At 43.9% G+C, this 18,445-nt stretch overlaps 2 protein-coding genes across 2 annotated transcripts; one reads left to right on the top strand and one right to left on the bottom strand.

Annotated features, from left to right (window-relative positions):
* The first annotated feature begins 650 nt into the window (after positions 1–650).
* lrrc39 (leucine rich repeat containing 39) lies at positions 651–4,631 on the top strand. Its single transcript, XM_061978304.2, has 7 exons — positions 651–1,287; positions 1,376–1,484; positions 1,552–1,708; positions 3,750–3,886; positions 4,013–4,158; positions 4,225–4,377; positions 4,442–4,631. The coding sequence occupies exons 1-7, from the start codon at positions 1,172–1,174 to the stop codon at positions 4,629–4,631; spliced, it is 1,008 nt and encodes a 335-aa protein (XP_061834288.2). The 5' UTR covers positions 651–1,171.
* On the bottom strand, positions 4,628–18,123 carry trmt13 (tRNA methyltransferase 13 homolog). The gene is made up of 11 exons (XM_061978303.2): positions 17,977–18,123; positions 17,660–17,709; positions 14,118–14,184; positions 13,985–14,047; positions 12,012–12,081; positions 11,831–11,937; positions 9,369–9,554; positions 5,449–5,521; positions 5,310–5,381; positions 4,930–5,248; positions 4,628–4,840 (listed from the first exon to the last, which is right to left on the bottom strand). The coding sequence occupies exons 1-11, from the start codon at positions 18,085–18,087 to the stop codon at positions 4,666–4,668; spliced, it is 1,293 nt and encodes a 430-aa protein (XP_061834287.2). The 5' UTR covers positions 18,088–18,123; the 3' UTR covers positions 4,628–4,665.
* Between the last annotated feature and the right edge of the window lie 322 nt (positions 18,124–18,445).

The following is an 18,445-nucleotide window of genomic DNA, read 5'->3' as shown; positions in this document are numbered from 1 at the left end:
AAACTACATTTGAATTGTAATTCCATGCTATTGACAGGACTATTAATTTTAATGAAGTTAGCTTACCATGTTTACAGTATGGTAATTGTGATAGAAATGTGAATTTTAGGCACAGAATATTTTTTACAATTGAACAAGGCAGTAGATTATACAAGCTTGGACAGAAAGTTAATGACACCAATTTGTTTTTTAATGGAATTGTTTAGTACTGTTTTACCATTTGTTTACTGTAAAAAGTGTTTATACTGTTTATACTTTCAATTAACAAATTGAAGTCTTGTGAAAGGTTGACAGGATAACTGGCATTAACTGTCAAAATAATTTCAAACTATTGAAGTTAGCTTACAGAATAAACATGTCAATCAACCCATATGATTTTTGCTGTAATGTTTTTGTTTTGAAAAATCACTGTGACTGATAGAAAAGTGATGGTTTTAGCAACATTTTAACCTGTCTGAATGCAATCAATCATTTTGCGGACCCTGGCTACTAGGTTTTTCTGATTTCAAAAGTTGGCAGGTATGCGAACGCCTCCCTAGGGAGGTGTTTAGGGCACATCTGACCGGTAGGAGGCCACGGGGAAGACCCAGGACACGTTGGGAGGACTATGTCTCCCGGCTGGCCTGGGAACGCCTCGGGATCCCCCGGGAAGAGCTGGACGAAGAGGGTGGGGAGAGGAAAGTCTGGGCTTCCCTGCGACCCGACCTTGGATAAGCGGAAGAAGATGGATGGATGGACTGAAGTGTACTAAAGTGCGCTCTGTCTCCATCTGCTGGAACTTTGAGACAACAAGTCTATCAAAGGCCACGTGACCTCGGAGCTAAATTTATCCAGCAGGTCTGAGGTCAGATTTCAACTGAGGAACAACACGAGGTGAGGATCGCTATGCTGGTAAAGAATCATTCATACTACTACTAATAAATATTACAATTGTCACAACCTTACGAATGTGCTGCTATGCTAAGCACTACATACTAATGCGCTAACTGCTACCTCAATACCTTATTTCTATTAATCTAATCAAAGTATCTATTCTAAACTCATGAGTTTCTGAGGTTGACGACATCACTCACCAGCTGGCCTTTGACGATGGGACCAGACGCTTGATGACAGGAGCCCGGAGGTCAGGGGTCGTCCTGTACGCTGTGACATCACAAGGTAGACACTCGTCATGGCGGCCATCGTGGTATGCGGCTCGGTCAGTTCCATGAAAGCGTTGTGGGAGACCAAGATCCAGAACGTCCGGGAGACGCGGGAGAAGCAGAGCAGGAAGCAGCGCAGCAGCAGGTTGGACTGCATCTTCATTTCACCACAAAAGTCACGTTAGCCCGGCGGTCCGTAGTACTGACAAACACGCTTCCCGACTCCCGTCCAGGTTGAGCATCGGCGTTTGGGAGGAGCGGGAGACTCTGGCTCAGCTCAAACAGAAACTGACGACTGAAGATGGCCGACTGGTTCTGCGCATCGAGCACGAGGAGCGGAAGGTGACGTCGCGGCCCTCGACCTTTGACCCGCTGAGCGTGCGGCTGACGTTGCAATGTTGTGGTCCAGTCGCTGCCGGGCTGCCTGGTCCAGCTGAGTCAGGTGCAGGAGTGGCACATTCACCGCTGCGGCCTGCAGAAGATCCCCGGCTTCATCTCCTCCTTCCAGAACCTTCTGGTCCTGGATCTGTCTCGGAATGGGGTCACGGAGATTCCAAAACAGATCGGTCAGTCCCCTTAGATCAGGGGTGCCCAAACCTTTTGCCTGGCTTAGTGGCCACATGCGTGGACAGCACCTTTTAGCTCTTATTTCCAAAATTGTGTACACTACTGAATTGGGGTTTTATGGCCACTTATATGGACACTTTTACTGCCATCTGGTGGTGTCAGAAGAGTATAACATACAATGGAATTTGGAAGAAAAAAAAAGTGTAAAAATAAGGATTAGCATGTCACTAAACATGAAGTACACATTTGTGTACTTATGGACTAAGTACATCATATCAAGAGATGATTCTTAGATTTTATTCTAATTAGGGTCCAATAAGCCCAAATAGCAAAGAGAAAAAAAAAAAAAAAAGCATGTAAAGAAACAGCTTGGGCCTTTAGAGGTTAAGGGCCAAAGTGAAAATGCGCCAATGGTCCACGGGCGATATTTTGACCACCATGTTCGGAACTTCTCCTGAAACAGGTCTGGCATCAGCGTGTAAATATAAAGTAGTAGAGATCGTCTGGTTCAATTGATGGCAACTAGTTAGCCTGTAGAAAAAAAAAAAAAAAGTGGTACTGTTTTTTTAATGCATAGTAATACACTGAAAAAAAATTACAGTAATTTTTTCTGTAAAAAAAACTGGTAGGTCACATAAGTCGTACCGTTTTTAGTTCAAAGTAATGCACTGTAAAAAAAAAAAACATTACCGTAAAATTTACATTGGTTATCAAATTACAGTATCAATCAATCAATCAATCAATGTTTATTTATATAGCCCTAAATCACAAGTGTCTCAAAGGGCTGCACAAGCCACAACGACATCCTCGGTACAAAGCCCACATAAGGGCAAGGAAAAACTCACCCCAGTGGGACGTCGATGTGAATGACTATGAGAAACCTTGGAGAGGACCGCATATGTGGGTAACCCCAGTAAATTGAAAAACCGTACCACTGTTTGTTTTCACGTAAAAATTCTGGTGACTGAGCTGGCTGTTTTTTACTGTAAAATCTATCTTTTTATACCGCGTTTCTGTAAATTCTAAAACGTTACAACTGTTATTTTTACCGCAAAATTTTGCAGACTGAGCTGCCAGGCTTTTACCGTGAAATCTAAGGTTTTTTTTTACAGTGCATTACTGTAAATGGAAAAACGTACCACTGTTATTTTTACCACACAATTCTGGCAACTGAGCTGCTACTTTTTTTTACTGTAAAAATATGTTTCCTGTTTGTACAGTGCATTGCTGCACACGGAAAAATAGTACCTCTAGTTTTCACAGTAAAATCTATGGCCATTTTATTACAGATCAGTACTGTAAATTGTAAATGGTACAACTGTTATTTCCACTGCAACATTCTGGCGACTGAGCTACCATTTTTTCCAACAGAAAAATATATGGTCCTTTTTTTTTTTTTTACAGTGCATTACTATGAATAGAAAAACTGTACCACTTATTTTCACCAGAAGATTCTGGCGACTGAGCTGCTACTTTTTTTACTGTAAAAATCTAAGTTTCCTGTTTGTACAATGCATTACTGCATATGGAAAAATAGTACCTCTGGTTTTTACAGTAAAATCTATGGCCATTTTATTACAGTTCAGTACTGTAAATGGTACAACTGTTATTTCCACTGCAACATTCTGGCGACTGAGCTACCATTTTTTCCAACAGAAAAATATATGGTCCTTTTTCTTTTTTTTTTACAGTGCATTACTATGAATAGAAAAACTGTACCACTTATTTTTACCAGAAGATTCTGGCGACTGAGCTGCTACTTTTTTTACTGTAAAAATCTAAGTTTCCTGTTTGTACAATGCATTACTGTAAATGGAAAAATAGCACCGCTGATTATTTACAGTACATTTCTGGCGACTGATTGTGCAGCTTGAAAGAGGTCAATATAATATGTATTACATTTCGGGAGCCGCCTTTTGGCGGGCCAAATAAAAAGATATGACGGGCTACATTTTGCCTGCGGGCCGCATTTTGGGCATCACTGCTGTATAAATGAGGGAATAATAAGAGAAACTCTGGATTGTGTTGTGTCGCCTTCAGGCAGACTGACCCGGCTCAAAGAACTGCTGCTCAGCTACAACCGAGTCCAGTTTGTTCCGGAGGAGCTCGGCAACTGTGAGAGTCTGGAGAGGTTGGAACTGGCGATGAACCGAGACCTCCACCAGCTTCCGGACCAGGTAGAAAGGTTTTTCTCCTCCCTTGTGTAGATCTTTTATCGGCCTTTGGACTGGTTCTATAATCCAATCCCTCAAGGATGCTTGACCAGAACCGGAATTTGTTTCTGTTTCTTGTCGCGTTTCCAGTTGAGCAAGCTGAGGTGTCTGCAGCATCTGGACTTGTCCATGAACCTCTTCAGCCTGGTGCCGCCGTGCTTGCTCAGCATGCCGGCGCTGGAGTGGCTCGACATGGCGGGAAACTGCCTGACCTCCTTACCCGAAGACATCAACAGGTAGGTAAAGGCCCCGCCTCCTCGTTCCCCGTCCGCCATTCAAAACGCAGCGCTGGCTGTGGTCAGGATGGAGAACCTGCACGCCTTGTGGCTGCAGCGAAACCAGCTGGAGAAACTTCCAGAGAACATCAGCAGGATGCCTAGCTTGGACACGCTGGTTCTGAGCAGCAACAGACTTAGTGACATCCCCCCCATGATGGAGGACATGTCCAACCTCAGGTAAGTACTTCCTGTCCACGTCTGGACAGCAGCAAGAATGCTCCTTAAGTGGATCTTCTCGCAGGTTTGTCAACTTCCGGGACAATCCGCTAACGCTGGAAGTCAATATATCCGTGACAACGGCGCCTCAGGAGGAGGAGCAGGAGGACGACGACGACCGCGAGATGTTTGGGCGAGACTTCATGCTGTCGTACATATGTGAGGCCCGGAAGAGAGCGCACGCCGCGCTCAACGTGCACAGAGTCGCCTGCTGAGTGGCGTCAAAATGAGGTTTTATTAGCAACAAAGTCAAACATGGGAGGGCGTGGCCGTCAGCAGGACATTCTCCAGGGTCACGTGACTGCCGACGTAACAAGTGAGTCGGCCGTGGAATCCTCGGCTGCGCAGGAAGTGGATTCTCCCGCTGTCGATCAGAAGTTTGCAGCGGCGTCCCACCTGCTCGCGCTCGGCCGGCGACAAAAACCTGATGATATGCAAATGAGCCTGCTTACCGAACGTCACATGACCAGCTAATGAACAAATGTGCTGTCGATTAAAATCTGACATCTTTACCCGAGCGCCTCGTCTGTCTCTTCTATCGGCTCGTGTTCTTCGTCCGCACTTCGATCGGCGGCGCGAAGGCCGCACGTGGCCCAGCTGGACATGCGGCAGAACCCGGAAAACTCCGCGGGACCCAGGCCCAGGTCCGAAAAGAACTGCTGACCCACGTAGTGGCGCCACTCGCAGCGGTGGTGACAGCACAGCGCCACCGCCAGGCCCAGCACTGGGGGGGACGCGCAGTGCCCGGGACTCTCGTCTGACGTTTTGAGGCGCTTCCTTGGCGGTCCGCGTTGAGGCGCCGATGTTTCCAGCAAGCAGCGAAGAGCGAGATCTGACGCGACAACATTCTGCTGAGTTGGCATCGCCGCAGCGAACGTGAGTGCGGCTCTCACCTGTCGCCGCGCCACATAAATGTTTCCCCACTCCGACCAGCGGCAACCGGCGTTCCAGCAGCGGAACTTTACCTGCAATCAGTCACATGACCAGACTCCCATGAGGAGAAACAGTAGAGGGCGAACGCTGGTGTCTTACTCAGATCCAGGTGCTGGATGTCGATCTGCAGCCTGGCAAACTCCACTCCGGCGTCCTGATGCTTCCCGTCCACCTGGACCAAGACAAACCGACATCAACGCTGACAAAAAATGCCGCAGATTAGAGATGCGCGGATAGGCAAATATTTCATCCGCAACCGCATGACAAAAGTCGTCAACCATCCGCATCCACCCGAACTAACATTTAATCAACACCGCACCCGCCCGTTGTTATATATCTAATATAGACGATGCAAGGCATTAGTGAGGTTATAAAGCTTTTGCCTGTTAAAGAAAGGCGACTGATCCAATGCAGCAATCATCTGGGAGCCGCGCTGAGCGCACCTCCAAGCGCGTGGAGGTGCGATGTCCCTCGCACCCGGGATCGCGCCCGAGGCTTCAGCGCGCACCGCGGCGCCCATCCTACTCGTCGCGGCCTAGCCCTCGCGGCTCTCGCTGCCGGCGACGGCCGGGTATGGGCCCGACGCTCCAGCGCCATGCATTTTCAGGGCTAGTTGATTCGGCAGGTGGGTTGTTACACACTCCTTAGCGGGTTCCGACTTCCATGGCCACCGTCCTGCTGTCTATATCAACCAACACCTTTTCTGGGGTCTGATGAGCGTCGGCATCGGGCGCCTTAACCCGGCGTTCGATTCATCCCGCAGCGCCAGTTCTGCTTGCCCCACCCCTTTCGTGAGCGCACTGCGCGCGGAGTGACCCCTGTTACGCGCCCCCGGCAACGGGGGTGGCGGGCAGGTAAGCTGCGCGGGCGGAGCGCGCGGAGTGACCCCTGTTACGAGCCCCCGGCCACGGGGGTGGCGGGCAGGTAAGCTGCTTACCTGCTGCGCGTGACGCCGGCCGCGGCGAAGGCGGACGAGGCGGGGTGTCGTGCGGTGGGCGCGGTGGTGACCCTGGACGTGCGTCGGGCCCTTCTCGCGGATCACCTCAGCTACAGCTCCCGGTGGGGCCCTCTCGGGGGAAGGGGCCTCGGTCCCGGACCCCGGCGAGGCGTCCCTTCTCCGCTCCGTAAAAGTGTCCATCTCTTTTTTTTTTTCTTCTTCTGTTGTGGCATATGCTGCAGGTGCCTGCTCGTTTTTCGTATGTGGGTAACAACATTTAACTATGTATATATACAGGTAAAAGCCAGTAAATTAGAATATTTTGAAAAACTTGATTTATTTCAGTAATTGCATTCAAAAGGTGTAACTTGTACATTATATTTATTCATTGCACACAGACTGATGCATTCAAATGTTTATTTCATTTAATTTTGATGATTTGAAGTGGCAACAAATGAAAATCCAAAATTCCGTGTGTCACAAAATTAGAATATTACTTAAGGCTAATACAAAAAAGGGATTTTTAGAAATGTTGGCCAACTGAAAAGTATGAAAATGAAAAATATGAGCATGTACAATACTCAATACTTGGTTGGAGCTCCTTTTGCCTCAATTACTGCGTTAATGCGGCGTGGCATGGAGTCGATGAGTTTCTGGCACTGCTCAGGTGTTATGAGAGCCCAGGTTGCTCTGATAGTGGCCTTCAACTCTTCTGCGTTTTTGGGTCTGGCATTCTGCATCTTCCTTTTCACAATACCCCACAGATGTTTTATGGGGCTAAGGTCAGGGGAGTTGGCGGGCCAATTTAGAACAGAAATACCATGGTCCGTAAACCAGGCACGGGTAGATTTTGCGCTGTGTGCAGGCGCCAAGTCCTGTTGGAACTTGAAATCTCCATCTCCATAGAGCAGGTCAGCAGCAGGAAGCATGAAGTGCTCTAAAACTTGCTGGTAGACGGCTGCGTTGACCCTGGATCTCAGGAAACAGAGTGGACCGACACCAGCAGATGACATGGCACCCCAAACCATCACTGATGGTGGAAACTTTACACTAGACTTCAGGCAACGTGGATCCTGTGCCTCTCCTGTCTTCCTCCAGACTCTGGGACCTCGATTTCCAAAGGAAATGCAAAATTTGCATGGTTGGGTGATGGTTTGGGGTGCCATGTCATCTGCTGGTGTCGGTCCACTCTGTTTCCTGAGATCCAGGGTCAACGCAGCCGTCTACCAGCAAGTTTTAGAGCACTTCATGCTTCCTGCTGCTGACCTGCTCTATGGAGATGGAGATTTCAAGTTCCAACAGGACTTGGCGCCTGCACACAGCGCAAAATCTACCCGTGCCTGGTTTACGGACAATGGTATTTCTGTTCTAAATTGGCCCGCCAACTCCCCTGACCTTAGCCCCATAGAAAATCTGTGGGGTATTGTGAAAAGGAAGATGCAGAATGCCAGACCCAAAAACGCAGAAGAGTTGAAGGCCACTATCAGAGCAACCTGGGCTCTCATAACACCTGAGCAGTGCCAGAAACTCATCGACTCCATGCCACGCCGCATTAACGCAGTAATTGAGGCAAAAGGAGCTCCAACCAAGTATTGAGTATTGTACATGCTCATATTTTTCATTTTCATACTTTTTAGTTGGCCAACATTTCTAAAAATCCCTTTTTTGTATTAGCCTTAAGTAATATTCTAATTTTGTGACACACGGAATTTTGGATTTTCATTTGTTGCCACTTCAAATCATCAAAATTAAATGAAATAAACATTTGAATGCATCAGTCTGTGTGCAATGAATAAATATAATGTACAAGTTACACCTTTTGAATGCAATTACTGAAATAAATCAAGTTTTTCAAAATATTCTAATTTACTGGCTTTTACCTGTATTTCCGAATTGGTTTAACTGCCACCCGCCTGAATCTATTTAAAATCTAATTTTTTTTTATTTCAACCGCCCGACCCGACCCGCGGATAAAATCTAATTTTTTTTTATTTCAACCGCCCGAACCGCGGATAATCCGCGGACTCTGCGGTTGTGTCCGCAAACCGCGCATCTCTACCGCAGATTATACGTTTGGTGCCCTAAACCAGGGGTCCCCAACCTTTTTTACACCAGGGACCGGTTTAATGTATGCATTATTTTCACGGACCGGCTTTCCACGTGTGGCAGAAAAAAACTGCAAAAAAATGAGCATGAAAAATCAACTCACTATAAGGCTGAAGTAGTGGGAGCCTTTTGGGCGTGTTTATTTACGAAGAGATGGCATATACTATATACCAGTGTTTCTTAACCATAGTTGGGCCGCGAGCGCCCAGTAGAATGTAATATATGTGTTTTTTCAGTTGTGGTTCGTATAGGCCGCAGCGGTACTTTGTTGTAATACACTTTTCCACCACTGGTGGCAGTAATGACAACATAAAACAAACAGAAGAAGTCTGGCACTAACGTCATAGAGAAATTTCTTAAGCGCAAAAATTATGACTAAAGTGGTGCAGCTGTATTTTCATTGACAGTTTAGTTAAAAACCACATTTATTATTATTTGTATTTTATTTTAGCACAACATAATACATATTGTATGTACACTTATTTTTTCTAATCAGCCTGACCTAAGTCTAAGGTTTATTTGTTAAATTAAATAATATAATCTTTGTGATTAACACATGCTTTTATATCATTTTACAAGGTATTAAACTGTAAGTAGGGTAGATATTTAATTTTATTGAATATGATTACTAATTCAGTGTTAATATTAGAGTGGTCCCCGGGTCAGTAGTGGAAAAGTTGGGTCCTGATGTCAAACAGATTAAGCACCCCTGCTCTATACAATGACCCTGCAGATGGAAATTAGTCTTTGGCTACAATCTGGCACATTAACATTTTATATACTGTACTATATAACAAATGGCGACTTCTATCAGGAGTTGTAATATACATCTAATAACAGGTTATTGGTGTGTTTAGTGGGGCAGGCCAAAGTTAAGTTGATGAAAATGTTTCTGGGCGGCCCCGTAGCAAATGCGTCACGGACCGGTGGTTGGGGACCACTGCCCTAAACGACTTGACCGGATTGGGGGTGTCACCTTAAAGCGGGTGCTGCTTCTTTCCACCAGAAGCATCTGCAGGTCGTCCAAGTCTGCCGGCTGCTCTGTGGTCTTCAGGGCTTCGTGGATCCAGTGGGAGAGTTTCCCTCGACCTGCCCCGAACTCCACGAAGCACCGCCCGCGTCCCAGCAAGCCCAGCGTCTCCAGGTGTGCTACGATGGAAGCCTGGGGAGGGGGGAAAACAGGAGCGATTATCCGACAGCTTGTGATCCTGTTAGAATAATTATGTATAAGTTATCACACAACTCTTATGCTTAAAGGCCGTTGCTATGGTTATTATCTATTGCGCTCAAGTTGTACTTTTCTATCCGTGCAAAGGCACACAACTTGTTATCTTCCACTGCAAGTAGTCTCGCAGCAGCAGTTTCTGTCTTCCAGGCCGCTAAAACAGCCAAGGACGGACATCAAGTACCTCAACGAAGATAAGACATAAACACGCAGACAAAGCAGAGCCAGGGCAAAATCTCGAGCTCAAGCACGGTTGCATTCTGAATAATCACGTATTGCATACCTGCCAACTTTTGAAATCAGAAAAACCTAGTAGCCAGGGTCCAGGGGCCGCAGGCCCCGGTAGGTCCAGGACAAAGTCCTGGTGGGGGGTTCCTTCGCCCCCCCGACGCAAAATGATTATTAGCATTCAGACAGGTTAAAATGTTGCTAAAACCATCACTTTTCTATCAGTCACAGTGACTTTTCAAAACAAAAATATTACAGCAAAAATCATATGGGTTGATTGACATGTTTATTCTGTAAGCTAACTTCAATAGTTTGAAATTATTTTGACAGTTAATGCCAGTTATCCTGTCAACCTTTCACAAGACTTCAATTTGTTAATTGAAAGTATAAACAGTATAAACACTTTTTACAGTAAACAAATGGTAAAACAGTACTAAACAATTCCATTAAAAAAAAAAATTGGTGTCATTATTAACTTTCTGTCCAAGCTTGTATAATCTACTGCCTTGTTCAATTGTAAAAAATATTCTATGCCTAAAATTCACATTTCTATCACAATTATCATACTGTAAACATGGTAAGCTAACTTCATTAAAATTAATAGTCCTGTCAATAGCATGGAATTACAATTCAAATGTAGTTTTTTTGTAAGCCTTTCAAAAGAATTCAAGATATGAAAAATTAATGAAAATGAATTTAAGCCATCAGACACTTGAAAAGTGGCACATCACATCTCTAATGTAATCATTTGAACTTTTCAACAGAAATAGCACTGCAAAAATATTAAGGACATACTTCTGTATTTTGGTAGTTATGCTGTCAACATTTAACAAGATTTCTTCAACTTGGACTTGAAAGCATAAATAGTATAAACACTTTTAACAGTATAACAGTACTAAACAATTCCAATAGATAACATTGGTGTCATTACCTTTTTGTGGCTAAAATCCAAATGTATTCTATCAGATTGATCATACTGCAAAAATGATATGGTAACTTTATGATAAGTTTACTTCATTAAAATGTAATTCAATAGCATCATTAGCATGGAACTACAATTCAATTGCAGTTTTCTGTAAGCCTTTCAAAAGAATTGAAGAAGAATTAATGAAAATTAATTTTAGCAATCAAGACAGTTGTAAATGCAGCACATCACATCCAAAGAATCTGTTTGGGCGACGAAAAACGTTGAAAGTTTTCCACTTGTATCGCTAGCAACGGCATTAGACTTGTGTTTTTTTGTCCCAACGTGGTCTTTTACATCGCTAATTCCTCCGTGTCCGATCGAAAAATCTTGTCTGCACAAGGTGCAATTCGCGTAGTTTTCACCCTTTTTGGAACGGCTAATTATTCCCGGATAGGCTTTTGAATATTCTTCAGGGAATGACTGCAGTTTTCTTTTCGGTTTAAGACTCGTTTGCGATTTTTCTCCGGCTGATTCCATGATCGTTCGCTCGTTTGGAAACAATGGCAACTGGTGCCTCGTGCTTGGCAGCGGTGCTATAAATAGCCTTGCGCATGGCAATCGGAATGGCTCGATAGGAAGTTACGGGAAGCAGTGTCGATTGTCGTTGTTACGCGATTTCGTGAATAAAACTTTTTTTTTTTAATTAATGAAAAACCGTATTTTTTATCACTGCAACCGTAACCCGGAATAGGTTGATGAAAACCGTACTAATTACGGGAAAACCGGAGTTGGCAGGTATGCGTATTGTGATACTGAGGCTGCTTGCGTAATATGTGTCCCCTCCCCCTAGAAGCAGCCTCAGTGACGTTAACTGGGGAACTCCCGAATGAATAGAGGAGCGCGTGGGACTGTACCTTAGAGCGTGGTGAGAGACTGTAACTGAGTGTGCAGCCCCAAATGTTTCTCCTCATGAGCAAAATTTAACTCTGTCTCTGCCTGATTCCTTGCTTGTCTTGTTTAATAGACAGTTTGGTGTTTGAACCTGACAGGTCCCTAAACAACCAGGTTTCTTCTCTACCTGCTGCTTCAGGTGCTTGTGGGCGGAGTCTCCATTTTTGGGGTTATCAAGTTCCTCTTGAAAGACAGGATGAGACAGGAAGCTCTCCTCCAGCTGACAGTCGAGAGCTTCATCGAGCACACGGACACAGTCAGAGAGGCAATCCAAAAGGCAGACATGTGGCAGACTTGGCGACGCTCACCTTTTGTAGCAGTCTTCAATTTGTCCAGCAGGTGTCGTAACTGAGTCGTGGTTTGTTCACACAGACTCACCTACACATACACACAGATTGCATGTTACCATAGGAACATGACAGTCAGCATTTTATTAGAACAAGTATTGCACCATCGTAGCGTCACAACAAAAGTAGATGTTGCCATAGTAACGCTACCACGGTAAAAATGCAATGAAAGTGAATGTTACCATAGTAACGCTAGTACGCTACCATTGTAACATTACAATATAGGTGGATGTTACCATAGTAATGCTACAATGGTAACATTACAATAAAAGTAGATGTTGGGCTGCCATCGTAACGTTACCATGTAACATTACAGCAGTGTATGTTACCATAGTAGCGCTACTATTGTAACATTACAACAAAGGTGGATGTTACCATAGTAATGGTACAATGGTAACATTACAATAAAAGTAGATGTTAGGCTACCATAGTAACACTACCATTGTAACATTACAACAAAGTGCATGTTACCATAGTAATGCTACAATGATAATATTACAATAAAAGAAGATATTACCATAGTAATGCTACAATGGTAACACTACAATAAAAGTAGATGTTGGGCTACCATCGTAACGTTACCATGTAACATTACAGCAGTGTATGTTACCATAGTAACGCTACTATTGTAACATTACAACAAAGGTGGATGTTACCATAGTAATGCTACAATGGTAACATTACAATAAAAGTAGATGTTAGGCTACCATAGTAACACTACCATTGTAAGATTACAATAAATGTGGATGTTACCATAGTAGTGATGCTACACAGGTAACATTGATTGATTGATTGAAACTTTTATTAGTAGACTGCACAGTACAGTACATATTCCGTACAATTGACCACTAAATGGTAACACCCGAATAAGTTTTTCAACTTGTTTAAGTCGGGGTCCCCGTTACAATAGAAGTGGATGTTACCATGGTAACGCTACAATGGTAGCGTTACAATAAAAGAGGGTGTTATCATAGTAATGCTACAATGGTAACATTACCATAAAAGTAGATGTTAGACTACCATAGTAACCCTACCATGTAACATTACAACAAAGTGCATGTTGCCATAGTAATGCTACAATGGTAACATTACCATAAAAGTAGATGTTAGACTACCATAGTAACCCTACCATGTAACATTACAACAAAGTGCATGTTGCCATAGTAATGCTACAATGGTAACATTACAATAAAAGTAGATGTTAGACTACCATATCAACGCTACCATGTAACATTACAACGTAGTGTATGTTACCATAGTAGCTGTACCATAATAACATAATAAAAGTAGACGTACCATAGTAACGCTACCATGATAACATTCCACCAAAGTGGATGTTGCTATAGTAACGCTACCTTCTTAACATGGTAACATTATAACATAGTGGAGGTTACCATAGTAATGCTACCACAGGAACATTACAATTAAAGTGGATGTTACCATAGTACTGCTACAATGGTAACGTTAGAATAAAAGTGAACGTTACCATGGGAACACTATCACAGTAAATTTACAATAAAAGTGGATGTTACCATAGTAACGCTTGCAGGCTACCATTGTAACAATACAATTACAATGGATGCTACCATAGTAATGCTATCATAGTGACACTGCAATACAAGTGGATATTACCATAGTAACGCTACCGTCGTAACACTACAATAAAAGTGGATGTTCCTATAGTAACGCTGCCATCGTAACATTAGTAAAAACGTTACAACTAAAGTGGCTGTTACCATAGTAACGCTACAATGGTAAAAAATACCATAAAGGTGAATGTTACCATAGTAATAGTAACATTAGAAGAGATGTAGATGATTCAAGGGTAACATTACAATGAAAGAAGGTGTTACAAAACAAAAGATCCCATTGCAACAGTCCAATAAAAATAGATGTTACCATAGTAACGAAATCAAACAGATGTGGAGTGTTACCCCTTGGGCGCCGTCGTGGTCTTGGTTAGCTGAGCCAGCGTTGATGTCCTCCACATAATATTGCTGACAACAGAAACAAACAAGGTCAGCGCGCCAAAGCACAAACAGGAAGTACAGAAAGTCATTGGCTTACGGGCTTTGGTTTGACTCTGGAGTTACATTTCTTCAAGTGTTTGTCCAGTTTGTCTTCACTGACCGTGCTGAGAACAAACGGTGACAAAGTGACACACAAGACACTTATGGGGTCTTACCTACCACCTCACATTGATTGCTACTTCTGAGTAATGATTTTCAGTGACGTTTTCCTTCTGAATCACAGCGGCCCTTTTAGCTTTTCAAGAATCAATAGAAATGTTGCTGCTGAGACAAAGGCCAGGGAAGGTTTCAACGTTTTTGTAGCTTATTGTCTGTTTTTTTGGGGGAGCAAAAACTGTTTAGCTTGCCTGGAAATAACTAATAGCAGTGAACTAAAATCACTTTTACCAGAAAGTTGTTCTTTGTAGAATTACACCTTGGGTGAGAACGTTTTCGCTACTACAGAGTAAAGACCAAAAAATGAGTAAATATTACAAGTGTACTGTTACAATGGTGCAGTAGGTAAGGTTGTATTTTTGCGTTACTATTTTGAGGATCAGTCATAGACAATTTCGAGTGAAAAGCTCATTTTTATTTTCACTCGCATACAAAACATTCTAACTTGGATTGTTTCCCTGGCTTGGAGACTCTCCCGAAGGACAGTGCGGCGAAGACACAACAAACTCCCTAAACACACCTGTTGTTGGTGGTGACTTTGGACTGACTATCGGCTGCACGACACCAAGGCCGCGGAACAGACACACTGCAGGCTTACACACACACACATGCATCCACAAAAAATATACGCCACATACACATAACCCACCCCCCATCCAACGCCCTTGACGCAAATCTCTTAGGGGTGATGGACGGATGGGCAGCGCCTGAAGAGCTGCAGCCTGCCACCGTGGCCCCCCCACACCCTCCCCTCTGTTGCAAGTCTCGAGATGTATGTTGTAATATGTATATGTGCCTTGTTATGGAGGTTTTTTCCCCACTACAGACTTAGGAGACCAGTCTAGATTGTATTTTTTTACTCATCCTTTCCCAGCGTCGACCTTTTTACCCATCTTTTACAAGGCGCCTTGTGGCGACCCATCAGCGTTCCTGTTCTGTAAACCTGTACACTGTTTGTTTGTCTAATCTTGAACAGGTTTGTGCTGAAAATAAAGTTTCGTTGTACTTGTGCAATGACAATAAAGACCTACCTACCAACCTTATCCTTCACTTTAGGCGTGAATGAAGAATGCGAGAAGAATGCACTATGGACCTGATAAGTCCGAAAGAGATAAATCTTGATACAGTATTAATTTCTCACAGGTGTTGAGCACACTGCAGCTAGTCCATATCCTTAATGCTTTAGTCACACGCAGGATTCTCACAGGAATGAGGCAAAAATACAACCGTACCCTAGTGTATCTCAACAATGCATGTGCGAATATCCATCCATCCATCCATTTTCTATCGCCTGTCCCTTTTTTTGGGGGGTGGGGGGCTGGAGCCTATCTCAGCTACAATACAACGAATATGTCAACTTGATGTCTCACTGTTTGGTGTCGTTTTTGCTTTACTATTTTTGCGTTACTATGTTGAGGATCAGTCATAGACAATTTCGAGTGAAAAGCTCATTTTTATTTTCACTCGCATACAAAACATTCTAACTTGGATTGTTTCCCTGGCTTGGAGACTCTCCCGAAGGACAGTGCGGCGAAGACACAACAAACTCCCTAAACACACCTGTTGTTGGTGACTTTGGACTGACTATCGGCTGCACGACACCAAGGCCGCGGAACAGAGACACACTGCAGGCTTACACACACACACATGCATCCACAAAAAATATACGCCACATACACATAATCCACCCCCCATCCAACGCCCTTGACGCAAATCTCTTAGGGGTGATGGGCGGATGGGCAGCGCCTGAAGAGCTGCAGCCTGCCACCGTGGCCCCCCACTCCCTCCCCTCTGTTGCAAGTCTCGAGATGTATGTTGTAATATGTATATGTGCCTTGTTATGGAGTTTTTTTTCCCACTACAGACTTAGGAGCCCAGTCTAGATTGTATTTTTTTTACTCATCCTTTCCCAGCGTCAAACTTTTTACCTATCTTTTACGAGGCGCCTTGTGGCGACCCAAAAGCGTTCCTGTTCTGTAAACCTGTACACTGTTTGTCTAATCTTGAACGGGTTTGTGCTGAAAACCCGTTGTACTTGTGCAATGACAATAAAGACCTACCTACCAACCTTATCTTTCACTTTAGGCGTGAATGAAGAATGCGAGAAGAATGCACTATGGACCTGATAAGTCCGAAAGAGATAAATCTTGATACAGTATTAATTTCTCACAGGTGTTGAGCACACTGCAGCTAGTCCATATCCTTAATGCTTTAGTCACACGCAGGATTCTCACAGGAATGAGGCAAAAATACAACCGTACCCTAGTGTATCTCAACAATGCATGTGCGAATATCCATCCATTTTCTACCGCCTGACCCTTTTTTTGGGGGGTGGAGGGCTGGAGCCTATCTCAGCTACAATACAACGAATATGTCAACTTGATGTCTCACTGTTTGGTGTCGTTTTTGCTTTACTATTTTTGTGTTACTATTTTGAGGATCAGTCATAGACAATTTCGAGTGAAAAGCTCATTTTTATTTTCCCTCGCATACAAAACATTCTAACTTGGATTGTTTCCCTGGCTTGGAGACTCTCCCGAAGGACAGTGCGGCGAAGACACAACAAACTCACCTTCTTGTCTCTCATGGACACACACCTGTTGTTGGTGACTTTGGACTGACTATCGGCTGCACGACACCAAGGCCGCGGAACAGAGACACACTGCAGGCTTACACACACACATGCATCCACAAAAAAATATACGCCACATACACATAACCCACCCCCCATCCAACGTCCTTGACGCAAATCTCTTAGGGGTGATGGACGGATGGGCAGCGCCTGAAGAGCTGCAGCCTGCCACCGTGGCCCCCCCACTCCCTCCCCTCTGTTGCAAGTCTCGAGATGTATGTTGTAATATGTATATGTGCCTTGTTATGGAGGTTTTTTCCCACTACAGACTTAGGAGCCCAGTCTAGATTGTATTTTTTTTACTCATCCTTTCCCAGCGTCGACCTTTTTACCCATCTTTTACGAAGCGCATTGTGGCGACCCATCAGCGTTCCTGTTCTGTAAACCTGTACACTGTTTGTTTGTCTAATCTTGAACGGGTTTGTGCTGAAAACAAAGTTTCGTTGTACTTGTGCAATGACAATAAAGACCTACCTACCAACCTTATCTTTCACTTTAGGCGTGAATGAAGAATGCGAGAATTATGGACCTGATAAGTCCGAAAGAGATAAATCTTGATACGGTATTAATTTCTCACAGGTGTTGAGCACACTGCAGCTAGTCCATATCCTTAATGCTTTAGTCACAGGCAGGATTCTCACAGGAATGAGGCAAAAATACAACCGTACCCTGGTGTATCTCAACAATGCATCCATTTTCTACCGCCTGTCCCTTTTTTTTGGGGGGGGGGGGGGGGGTGCTGGAGCCTATCTCAGCTACAATACAACGAATATGTCAACTTGATGTCTCACTGTTTGGGGTCCAGAGGGCAAAGAATCCTCTTGCTGCTGCCGCCTTCTTCCTGAAACCATAAACACGTGACCTGATCACCACCATAATAAACGTCATCACTTCCTGGCACAAATCTCTTTTTTTTTTCTCTCTGTATTGAAGTTTCAATTATTCTACCTACAGGTTTAATTAATATTTACTGTTAGTTATATTTCAGCTCAAAGGCGCCACCACCGTAGACCTTCAAATAAAATTATAATTTTCTGAATTGGATGGTTAATTTGTAACGACTTGTTCTTCGTCGTAACCTTAAGTCACCCAGCCCTACACAACTCACCATGGTCGCATGTTCTCCACAGAACCTTTTACCTTTGGCAACGACCATTTTACAAAAGCGTTTCTTTTTCTCCACGAAAAAGCCACATTTGCCACTTTCGGGCGCCGCCATGCTGGCCGAGTCGATATGCTGTATTCACGTACTCACTGATAACTCGTAAATGCAGAGTTCGTTTTGTCGGTCCCTTGTTGCACTAATATGCGTTAGATATAATTGATTTTTAATATTTAAAGTCTGTTTCTTAGGTTATTATAGAGGGAAAATGTTTCTAATATTCGTCAAAAAAGGAGAAGAAAGTTGTAATTCCTTTTTTTTTTTAAATTGCCTGTAGCCAAGTGTTCTTGAACTCACCACGCATTTCTAATTGGTCATGCTTTGTCGCTGTTTTGTGTCCTAGTCGCTGATTGGCTGCTTTATGTTTCAGACACCGTCTTCCCGCCTCCGACAACAACGGGTGGGGCGGGGCCTG

This window comes from Nerophis lumbriciformis, linkage group LG18 (assembly GCF_033978685.3).
Source record: "Nerophis lumbriciformis linkage group LG18, RoL_Nlum_v2.1, whole genome shotgun sequence".
NCBI classification, from domain to species: Eukaryota; Metazoa; Chordata; class Actinopteri; order Syngnathiformes; family Syngnathidae; genus Nerophis; species Nerophis lumbriciformis.
The sequence above is the reverse complement of the archived record's forward strand: the minus strand, read 5'-3'. Positions and strand labels throughout refer to the sequence as shown.